Consider the following 12112-nt stretch of genomic DNA (forward strand, 5'->3'; position numbering starts at 1 on the left):
ATTATGGAAACCAGACAACTGATATACTACATATATTACTTTTCTTTTGTAAATACATACTTATATAGATAATTACACCCAGACTCAGGACAAACAGACATGTTCATGCACACAAATGTCTGTCCTGGGTGGGAATCGAACCCACAACCTTCGGCGTGAAAGGCAAGTATCTACCAACCACGCCAACCGGCTCGTCAAAACCTCGACTTTAGAAATTCAAGGTCATTCAAGGTTTGGCCTAAATATCACGTTTCCTATACTTTAAATCGTACATGATACAAATAATACAAAACATAGAATATACTGTATTGTACACCTTACCAAAATTACATAACATATGAATACAACCTAATTAGCTAATTAGCTTTGGCGGTCTTGTCGCTACATAGATCTATGTATACGTGCAATATAAAGATTTTTCAATTCTCTATTAAAATAAAATTCAAGCTATTTTAATATGATTAGCAGCTTTTAATTTGTAGGACGAAGAATTGGATGGAGCGCTCAGCCATACATGTCAATTGTCATGTATAGCTTAAAGTGGGATTAGTTTAAAATACAGTTTTTAAACTAAATTATCGGTTAAATATGTTATTTACTAACCATTGATTAAACCATATTTATAAAAACATAAGTAAATCGAATACTTACTAATAGCTTATACAGTAACAGCCTGTTAATGTCCGACTGCTGGGCTAAGGCCTCTTCTCCCTTTTTGAGAAGATGGTTTTTAGAGCTTTTTCCAACACGCTGCTCCAATGCGGGAGGCGGTACGTCCCCACTTGAGTCGCTGGGTCGAAAGGAAACGAGGCACGCTCTCGTTCAGGCTGACGCAGGTGCTTACCGGACACGGCTGTTTCGGTAAGTACCTGCACGAGATAGCGCGGCGGGAGGTGTCACCCTCCTGCCACGAGTGTGGTGCGCCATTCGACACGGCGCATCACATCCTGACGGAGTGTGCCGCGTGGGGGCCCCAGAGGCATTCCCTGGCGGCGGTTGTCGGCGGAGACCTCTTCTTGCCGATCATCATCGAGGCGATGCTCGGAAGCGAGGGGTGCTGGTCGGAGATGGTCTTCTTCTGTGATAGTGTGATGTCACAGAAGAAGACTGTGGAGCGGGCGCGGGAAGAAGATGCCGCTGCAGACCCGCTCCGCCGGAAAAGACCGGGGAGAAGAAAAAGGCGCTATGCGCAACTTCTCCCCCCGCCACAATAGGCGCCGCCGGGACTAGGGGGGTTCACAGTACTCTGGGAACCCTCCCTAGAGAATGGAGGCCCGCATAGGCGGGCCGGCTGTCAGAGCGCCACGGTAGCATGCGAAAGCGATCCCGTGGCGCTCCTCGTTAAGACAGAAAGGGTAACGCTGGTTTTTCAGTGGGTATTCCGATGTTCGGGGCGCACTCGGCGCCTTGGACAATAGCGAGCCCCACTGGGGGGTATCCCCACTGTTCCTGTGGGGAAAACGCGTAATGCGTTTTTCCGTCTTTAAAAAAAGGGTTTGAACCAACGATCATCGGTTAAGATTCAAGCGTTCTAACCACTAGGCCATCTCGGCTTTTAATAACTTATACTTTTACATATTATTTGAATTCACTAAGTCCAAATTTACATATTATATTTTTATTCATTTATTAAAGGTTTGCTAGCGAATGTTTATTAATTTACGATTGGGGAATTTGAGTCTCAAAATAAAAACATTCTGAATTATATTTATTTTGCACAATCATCGAATAACGCTGTCAATAACACCGCGCACTACCTGATAACAATTTCGAGCGAATGATAAAACACTGATAAGATAGCATAGTCAACCATTTTGTATTGTTAAGTTAATCAAGACATAGTGTGAGGTTATGTGTTTAAAGGTGTGTTCATTTTATTATTTCAAAAAGTGTTAACTCAGTTACAATTGTTACAAGCTTTTCTAACTCATTTGGAACAAAGGTAAATAAACTGGTTGTAAGTTAAATTGTCGAATAAATAATATTTGATATTATCTTATTTATTGAATTACAAAAAAAAATATAGTAAGTATGTGCTCGTATCTTTGCCTCAAAATTTTATATTTGTTTTTTTTTCTGTAACTCATTGTTTGATCAGTAAAGTAATTCTTATTGTATTAAAAGTTTACAGGTTTAAATATCGAAGAATTTATTTACTATGCAATACGTGTGCCTATTTTCCATTTTCGAGTATTCTCAAACATATATCTATCCCTTTTTAACAAATGCTTTCGCTTTTCTTGGAATCTGTCTCTTTCTTGATTTTCTAAGATCAAATTCCACCTGATAAATAATCACTAATAAATATAAATCACTCGTCAATGCGTCAATCCATGTAATCTAAGATTATTTACACTGTAATTACACTGGGTCACCATTAAAACAGTAACGATGTTATTTGTTTTTCATATGACGTCGTCCAAGCGTAGGTAATATACATATATTACATTTCACTGGCAGAAGTAAAGATAAACAAACCTTAAATTTATACATTCTATACGATTTGCTAATATGTATTATGCTATATTGCTCGTACATTATTCACACACGGCCATCTGATCCCAAACTGAGCAGAGCTTACTGTGGAAACCAGGCAACTGATATACTACTTTTCTTTTGAGATACATACTTATATAGATGATTACACCCAGACTCAGGACAAAACAGACATGCTTATAAACACAAATGTCTGTCCTGGATGGGAATCGAACCTTCGGTGTGTATGGCAAGTATCTACCAACCACGCTTATTATACAACGCACTGTATAATATTTATTGTAGGGCTTTTATACGGATTTATGGATTAGTTTAAATACTTTTTAGGATTTTTAGATAAATATATATAAATAATAATCATGGCAGAATTAACCAGATTTCTGAGGGTTCCTGTGCCTGGGCACCGCTGGCACCGTCCTTACTGCAATGCCTTTTACACTTAAAATTTATTGTACCGTAAATAAACAATTAATATTATTATTAAAAACAAATAATTATTATTTGTAGTATTGCTGTTTGATGGCAAGTTTTGATGAGTAGGTTACAAAGAGCCTGCACAACCCTCTAGTAACAAATAGTCTTATAAAGATACAAATTATATACAAATTTCCCGGGTTCCTTCAAACGAGGCGTGAAGAGGCATCTTGCGGGCCGGCAAGGCGAAGGCGGCTAGTGCAGAACGTTTTTCCCGTCTGTACTGGCCGTCGTCGCGTTTGGACTCTACTACCACTTACCATCAGGTGGAGTAGAGTCATTTGCCCTCCCGGCGAATATAAAAAAAAAAAAAAAAAAAATATTATGTAATCATGTCAGATAACAACCATTTTGTATTATAAATATAACAGGGGCCGAATTCTACTAATTTATAACGATAACGTTACGTTCCCGATTCAATTCCGATCCAACTTTAAATCATCTGTATTTATTCGAATCGGAACCGAACCGATAATATGTTAACATATACCGTTATGTCAAAATCAAACGTAATTGTTAACTTTTATGGCAATAGTCGATAATTAAACTAAAAAATAGGAAAACGGAAAAACTGCAATGATCATGCTTCGATTCAATTGCGATAAAGTGACAATTTGTTATTAGAATTGGTCTCCAGGTTTAGATATAATAATTAATTATAATTAGTTCATTGAAGTACTAAAATTTAACTAACGGCCTTACTTATAATCGTTGTTTAAGGGCTGATTTAATAAACAATGCTGTCTTCTTCTTTCGAATGTCAAATTAATAATGACAGAGAGAGAGAAATCATTATTTAACTGAACAAAACAGCTAAGCAGCGTTGATAAATAAGGCCGTGATTGTTTGAATCGACGACTCCAACGCTAGGAATGTGTTATATCTTTACCCTATTTATATATTTGTATATTATGTAATAATAATGTCCTTCAGACCGATTTCGGCCACGGCGGCCAATCTCAAGAGAGATTAGCCAACTTCGCAAGACATATTATCGTGTATAAGTGTGTGCGCAAACACAGGTGCACTCTCTATTCCCTAACTCTCATAATCCAATAAAACGGCAATCCGACACGACCGGAAAGATTTCAGGCGCAACAACCTTACGTGCTTGCCGAGGCACGGGAGTGTACACACTTCCAACTTCCAGATTCCGGGCTGGTACTGAGAATTTTCTGACAGAAAAAAAACAATAACTTTTCATTGGCCCTACCTGGGAGTTGAACCCAGGACCTCCGGCTCTGCTGCCTTACATCAAGCCACTAGACCAACGAGGCAGTCTGTATTAGGTTATATAAATATGTAAACAATGTGTTTTATAAAATACATGTAAACTGTTTATATATGTATCTGTATGTATGTATTTTTCGTTCTTCAGAACCTTTTATTGTGTGGTGGAGGCTTTTCGCATTGAGCCAATAAGTCTGTTTTGTCAAATATATATTTTGTGTTGTGCCTTTAGTGTAACAAAATTAATAAAGAAACAATATGAATGGTAATGTACTTATGTTATTAACTTAGGTCTACTTAAATTAAATAAATTTTGATATTTATTGTTTGTGAATGACTTAAATAAGCAAAAAAGGAGTTATTTCGATCACACTTATTTAACTGTTATTTTAACATAAGTATTTAACATTTAAAAGAAAACTATAGATTGTTTTGAATTATAGATACAAACATTTCAATTATACGTCCACTTTTGTCTTTTATGTAGTAAATGGTATTTTTTTTATTCTATTTATCTACGACCGATTATTCATCACAACATTTTTGTGTGCGGCGTTCTATAAAAGCCTAATATGAAATAATATATTTTTCAATTTAGTTTTATATTTAAAAAAAAAAAACAATAAAGTTTTCTTTACAATAAATTAATATTTAATTCGTATAAAAGATCAGTCAAAACAAGTATCTATCTACTGGCTTACGCGACGCACGTCAGTAAACCTCCCATTAGGAATGCTTTTTTTCCGACATCTTCAACCTTTATCGTCATATTTCAGCCAATTTACACAAAGCCGTTATGAATTATACACCAAAACCTTCATGAATCACTTTGTCAATTGGTGAAAACCGTATGAAAATCCGTTTGATAGTTTATCTCGGTTAGGCAGACAAACAGACAGACTCAGCGTGGGAGCCTGTCTTATCAAATGAAGCGGTATAGTGGTGATAGAAAAAAAGTCTAAAGACTTACATTGATCACATTACACGGTCATACTGATAAACTTTACGACACAAGAGAGCTTTTCTGTTAAGAACAAACTCGAACTCGCCAAAGAATACGGTCGTAAATGTCAAAAAGTGATACACGACATTGACCATATTAATTATAACATTTAAATGATACACGCATCAAAATAGCATATCAACGTAAGTCGGCTTACAACATTTAACGTGTGTGATACGAATTACAGAAAAGCATTGCCGATTTCTCTTTCTGTCATCAGTAATTTGATATTTGAAGGAAGAAGACAAAGTGTTCGTTACAATAGCATGTGCAGAGCGTTTATTATTATCGAGGCTTTTACATTCCAGATAATATTATAAAAACGACAGTGATTTTTGTTGATGATTTTATTTGTTTATTACGTTTTCACATCTTAAAACTCGAGTAATGATCTTTAATCAGAGGTTCAGAAAATGATAATTATAGTACCTAACCATTATGCTCTCCACTAGCGGATAGTACACAATGTAGATTAATTTAATTAGTACATAAGGGTAAAAGCCGAGATGGCCCTGTGGTAAGAACGAGTGAATCTTAACCGATGATCTTGGGTTCAAACCCGGGCAAGCACCACTGAATTTTCATGTGCTTAATTTGTGATTATAATTCATCTCGTGCTTTACGGTGAAGGAAAACATCGTGAGGAAACCTGCATGTGTCTAATTTCACTGAAATTCTGCCACATATGAATTCTACCAAGCGTGGTGGAATAAGCTCCAAACCTTCTCCTCAAAAAGAGGAGAGGAGGCCTTTAGCCCAGCAGTGGGACATTCACAGGCTGTTACGGATTACGGATTACGGAATGGTACAATTTTCGTTACTTTATGTTACGAGAATTGTTAATACTTTAAATTTTAAGTTTTATTTCGTGTTATATGTTAGCAACTGATAATATACATGATTAGATACAACATCGGATAAGATACAATACGCGGGTAACCCAGATTTGTACACGTTATAATATAATGCGTTACTCATATATATATTTTTGTTTTTCAGTGGAAATGGATACACTCATTTCCGTTCTTCTAATCTCTTTTGTTTTATCTGTGGCGAACTGTGACAATGGTAAGTAGCGCCATCTATTGCGTAGTAGCTTAGTTACAATAATTGAAGTAGCTTTGCTAGCTTTGTTAGCTTATTTCAATTTTTAAGCTATGTATTATATAAATATCGATGATTGTTGCTATTTCAATAATTAAGTGATCACCGATTCGAATTTTGTCGGTTAATTTAATTAAGATATAATATAATTACTGTAATGAAATGAAACACTATGTGTGTTTCATCAAATTTGAAAAAAAAGGTTGAAATTATTTATTCACCATCCTGCAATAGAGCAGAGTAGTGACATAAGCTCCAAGCTTTGGCTTGTCGTGAGACATATACACAAATAGCAAAAAATTTTAAGCATTGTTTTCTATCTAACGAATCTCTTATAAATTATTATATATAACACATTATTTTAAGCTTACGAATGTCCAAACGCGTTTCGCTACTGCTAGCGCCATCTATTATTTAATAGCGTAACTATTTTAATTGTACTTTTAGCCACTACTCTAGCCCCTGCAAAAGTGATCCCTTGGAATGAAACCGGTATTTGCAGAAAATGTGTGTGCAAAGACGCAAAGGTCGATTGCTTCGATCAAAGCCTCACGGAGTTCTTCAAAAGCGAAGATTGGGCTAGTAAGTAAATTTGTATTTATTAATTTGCGAGTTATTTTAATCACAGGCAACACTTACCATTTGTTTACAATAAAAATATAATAATCTATCCGTTCTTATAAATATCTTATAATATTAAATTAGACCTTAATTGGCTCGGTGGTTTGATCATCTTGATTGCGGGCTTATTATTTTATATTAAGGCTTTGTGCACGCCCGTCTGGGCAGGTACCATACACCCATCAGGTATTTTACTGCCAAACAGCAATTATTACTTAATATAGTTGTGTAACGGTTTGAAGGGCGAATTAACTAGTATAACTACAGGCACAAGGGATATAACATCTTAAGTTGGTGGCGCATTGTAGATTTAAGGGAGACTCACCCCGACTCACACGCGGATACTACGTAATTCTTTAGACAAATAACTACTTTTATTATCTAGTGAGATAAATCTATTTCTAATTATTACAATTACAAAGTTAGGTAAAAAAATGTTTTCTTTTAGATTTAAAAGAATTCAAACCCACAACAGTGGACCTCAGTGAAAATGGTATTACAAATATAACAGTCATGGCGGAACTGCCCATTAAAGTGCTCAACCTTTCCCGATGCTCAATAGCGTTCATAGAGAACGCTAGTTTCAGAGATCTGCAACAGATGGAGGTTCTGGATCTTAGTCATAATAAACTAACAACCGACAAGTTGAGTCCGCATGCTTTCGAGGTAAATATCAAATACAAATATTTTTTTTTAAATAAGTGCTATGAATATATAAAAAGGGGGTTATTTTAAATTAATAACCATTATTTTTCAGGGACGATATTTACCAGAGGAGTACGAACCACTCGCTGCCATGCGGACCCTGAACTTGGCCTACAATGACCTCCACTCCCTCCACCAAGACCTTTTCGAACATCTTCCAGAGCTGACCGAGCTGGATCTCAGTGGAAACCCTCTCACCACGATAGACCATGTCACCCTCATCGCTATATCGAGTCTACCAATGTTGAAGGTAAATTGAAATCAAAATATTTTATTAGGTGGTAGGGCTTTGTGAAAACTGGTCTGGGTAGGTACCATCCATTCATCAGATATTCTACGGCCAAACAGCAGTACTTGGTATTATTATGTTCCGGTTTGAAGGGTAAGTGAGCCAGTGTAATTACATACACGAAGAACATATCATTTTAGTTCTGAGGTTGGTGGCGCATTAGCAATGTAAGCGATGGTTAATATTTCTTACAATGCCAATGTCTATGTGCGTGGGTCACCACTTACCATCAGGTGGCACATTTGCTCGTCCGCCTCTTATTAACTCCAAGCTCTTACTCTCATAATCTTTTAACAACATATCTTGTACATAGTAATGTGCCATAGTAATTTATAAATACTTCTACAATATGTGCTTTATATAATAAGTATTCATTTAATAAGTTTAAAAGGTCGAGATGGCCAAGAGCGCGTGAATCTTAACCGATGATCGTGGGTTCAAACCCGGGCAAGCACTGAATTTTCATGTGCTTAATTTGTGATCATAATTCATCTCGTGCTTGACGGTGAAGAAAATCATTGTGAGGAAACTTGCATGTGTCTAATTTCACTGAAATTCTGCCTCATGTGTATTCCATCCACTCGCATTGGAGCAGCGTGGTGGAATAAGCTCCAAACCTTCTCCTCAAAAGGGAGAGGAGGTCTTAGTCCAGCAGTGGGACATTCACAGGCTGTTAGTGTGTAAGTGTAAAATATAAACAACATACCATATCATCATCGTCTACCTACTAACTCTTTCATTGAACACTTGAGTGAGTGACACCAAGATTTCCAAAATGCCTTTTAATATAAATATCGCTTGTTATAAATCTACTTTTAGGTCCTCCGCATGAGATCATGCGCGCTCACAGAAATCCCTGACAAGTTTCTCCACACTCCTCGATTCCTGGAGCGCCTGGACATCAGCGATAACAAGCTCACTTCCATCCCCCAAGAGTTGGATGAGACGAAGAACTTGAAGTTTTTAAACTTGAACCAGAATCCAATAGTTCAGCTCGATATGTCGTCAGAGGAATATCCGTGAGGAATTTTTCTATTATAAAAAAAAGTTATTCAACAGCTTGTCATCACTTTTTTTATCGATAATGGAAAACATTTTAAAGAAATTGGATAGCACATATGTATCTACCAATCCGCATAGGAGTAGCGTGATGAAATATGTTATAGAACGCCTTATAAAACGATAGCTTTGCCCAGCCATAAAGTGGAGCTGGCCTGTTACTTGTTTGTTTATTATAAATTAGAGATATGGCAAAAATGGTATCAATATATATTAAGTATATATTAAATAGTAAAATATGTCATATATTTTACTATTTAATAAGCGAATTCATACAATATACGTTTTTGATTTATATTTTCATTGTCGTATCTAAAAATACGGCTTAATGAACAAAAGAAGACACGTTGAAAATGTTTAATGTCAATTTAAAGTGTGTTTTACTTATATAAATGGTTATTTTATTATTACAGGGGATTCCCCCGTCTCAGAAAGCTGCAAGAGCTACACATGTGCAATATGAAGTCGCTGAAAAGCATCGGCGCAAGCGCACTCGCGGGATTGGAGAACTTACAAATACTTCACATGAGCTTCAATCCTAAATTATCCTTTATTGATCCGAAGGCCTTGGCCAGACCTGATGACATCGGAGAAACGTATGACTGGCCGCTTATTAAGGAGGTAAAGAAATAGGTGTTTTTATTTGTTTGCGCTTTTGCCTTTCCACATGGTGAAGTGTGTGGGATCACTTCACCTTGTGGAGGGTTACATATCAGAATTGTCTAGCACGAGCGGGTTTCCTCACGATATTTTTCATGGTAAATGGTTATTGTTATTGGCACAGATTAGTACTCTGTATTGTTGTATTTCAGTGGTGAGTGAGCCAGTGTAATTACAAGTGGTATACACAGTTGGTGCCGCATTGATAATGTTACTTACAGCCTGCTCCCTTCTTTACGAGTTCGGAGTGAAGATTCAACCGAGAACCGACAAGAAACTCAATAAATAATTTACTCCACCAATAAATTTAATAGCATAGGTATATAAATAGCAATTAAATTTATGTATACTAATTTTTTTGATGATGATAATCTACTTCTATCATCGTGTAGAGTATATGCTTTATTTATTGGATTCTTTTTTAACATATGAGCTTTTATTTGTTGGTAAATTCTGTATTTAATGGTTAATTCAAAATCAGGGCTCAAACTTGCTTATCATACCAAACAACAAAAGCGGTTCGGTGTTCCGCCCGTGAAAGCGTAATATACAGACATATTTATTTTCGCATTTATATTAGATATATGGATTTTTCTTCTGAATCTAAATATCCATGAAATTTCTTCCAGCTGTACCTCCAATCCAACAACCTCTCAGAGGTCGATTCTCGGTTACTCTCCCGCTGGGACCTCTTGAGCAAGGTGGATGTGAGCAACAACCCCTTCCTCTGCGACTGCAGCACGCAGTGGATGGTAGACATGCTGGTACCACTAGTGGAAGCTAAAGCCGTGAACGCTTCAGAGAAGATGGTGTAAGTTTGAAACATACCAATTAAAATGAATATGCCGCTCTAGTGGCTGGATAAGACAGCAGATTCCTTAGTCATGCTTAGGAAAAACGTTAAACCGTTGGTCATACATCTGAACCCTTTGTGGATTCGAATTGCCGTCCCATCGGTTGTGAGAGTGAGATAATAGGGACCAAACAATGGGTGCACCATTGTTTGCTTATACACTGTGATCTGTCTGGTGTCGTCGGCTCCTCTCTTGAGAACGGCGGCCGTGGTCGAAGTCAGCAAGTATTACATAATCACCATAAATAAATTTGACGAACAAAACAATGAACATAAGATTAACTTGATTCAACATCAATGCTTCTAAATTACATTAATTCTGAAAACTTACGTGAGCAATTAACTTATAAGCAATTCTACAGAACCGAGTCATGAGTATGAGTTTGAAGTAATTCTCCTCCGATGCAGGTTAAGATAAGCATGTGAAATTTTTTCCGACATTTTGTTTTCCTCACGACGTTGTCCTTCATCGCTTATAAAAGCTCAGTGGAACTCGAGAGCTCGCTTACAAAGCTATAGTATTCTTAGTATACAGAATAATAAGCATTTCATTTATTTTCTGACATTAAAAATAAAAAATATCATCGCGCACAAGTGACTACACTTTTGGTGATATAATTATGAATGTAGACTAAAATTTATTAAACTTGATTTCCTAGATGTGAAGAACCTGTGGAAATGAAGGGGTACACCATGAAACATTTGAACGAAATACATCGCACGATGCGTTGTGTAGACAAGTACGGCAATAGACCGGAGCGTGACGGCGCTATGCTTCTGGGAACTCTTATAGGTATGTGATACAGAGGAAATATGTCTTTACTCCATGGTAGCGTAAGACACGATTGGTAAGGAACAACTCCTGAATCGATTATACCGCCACAATATACTTCTATCTAATTCTGGTAGTATCTTAGAAGTCTGGCTAGGTAACACCCACTCATCACTAAACGACACTTAGTATTGTTGTGTTCCGGTTTGTGATGAGTGAGCCAGTGTAACTATAGGCACAAGGGATATAACATCTTAGTTCCCGAGGTTGGTGAAGCATTGACGATGTATGGTATGGTTAATATTTCTTACACTCATCATACGCGTCCTATTATTAATTATAAAGCTGATTTTTGTAAGTTTTGCTGTTGAATTGTGTTCGTATTGAATATATCACGGACACGTGTGTCGCGCGGCAGGCGTGCTGCTGGCGGTGCCCATAATGTTCTCGCTGCTGCTGCTGTGGCGGCGCGGGCTGTGCGGCTGGCTGGGCCTGCGCGGGCCCGCCGACGTGTCGCGCGCCTTCTACAAGCGCGCGCCCGCCGACGACAACTATATATAATTATAAGATATATTGTGTTAAATTATATTACTTTTTATTTTAATTCGTTGTTTTTTTTATTACGAAAACTAGAAAAATTAGCTAGAAGTACGTATTTAGTTAATTATACATAGAAAAACATGAAAATTAAATGGTACCATCTTGAGTTAAAATTGATATATTCTATATATTGAACCGTCTCGGCTTATTATTTTTTAATATCTCTTGCACAGATAACTAATTTTGAGTATATGCTCTTAGCCAAATCAATGTTAGACCTTATTTTTATATAATTCTCTATTCCCT

The 12112-nt window shown here is 36.9% G+C and overlaps 1 protein-coding gene across 1 annotated transcript; it reads left to right on the top strand.

Annotated features, from left to right (window-relative positions):
* Positions 1-1813: 1813 nt before the first annotated feature.
* LOC126778862 (leucine-rich repeat neuronal protein 3-like) lies at positions 1814-11870 on the top strand. The gene is made up of 10 exons (XM_050502588.1): positions 1814-1942; positions 6203-6271; positions 6755-6889; positions 7377-7594; positions 7686-7883; positions 8742-8941; positions 9395-9602; positions 10271-10452; positions 11154-11287; positions 11685-11870. Exons 2-10 carry the CDS (start codon positions 6208-6210, stop codon positions 11825-11827), a joined length of 1482 nt encoding a protein of 493 aa, XP_050358545.1. The 5' UTR covers positions 1814-1942; positions 6203-6207; the 3' UTR covers positions 11828-11870.
* Positions 11871-12112: the final 242 nt, after the last annotated feature.

Source organism: Nymphalis io, chromosome 27 (genome assembly GCF_905147045.1).
Source record: "Nymphalis io chromosome 27, ilAglIoxx1.1, whole genome shotgun sequence".
In the NCBI taxonomy this organism is placed as follows: domain Eukaryota; kingdom Metazoa; phylum Arthropoda; class Insecta; order Lepidoptera; family Nymphalidae; genus Nymphalis; species Nymphalis io.

What these genes read in the sequence shown, in the direction of transcription:
- LOC126778862 (XM_050502588.1), top strand. Translation starts at nt 6,208, where the DNA reads ATGGATACACTCATTTCCGTTCTTCTAATCTCTTTTGTTTTATCTGTG. An exon ending in CAAAAGCGAAGATTGGGCTA is followed by an intron (nt 6,890 to 7,376) that starts GTAAGTAAATTT and finishes GTTTTCTTTTAG; the next exon opens with ATTTAAAAGAATTCAAACCC. An exon ending in TGAGTCCGCATGCTTTCGAG is followed by an intron (nt 7,595 to 7,685) that starts GTAAATATCAAA and finishes ATTATTTTTCAG; the next exon opens with GGACGATATTTACCAGAGGA.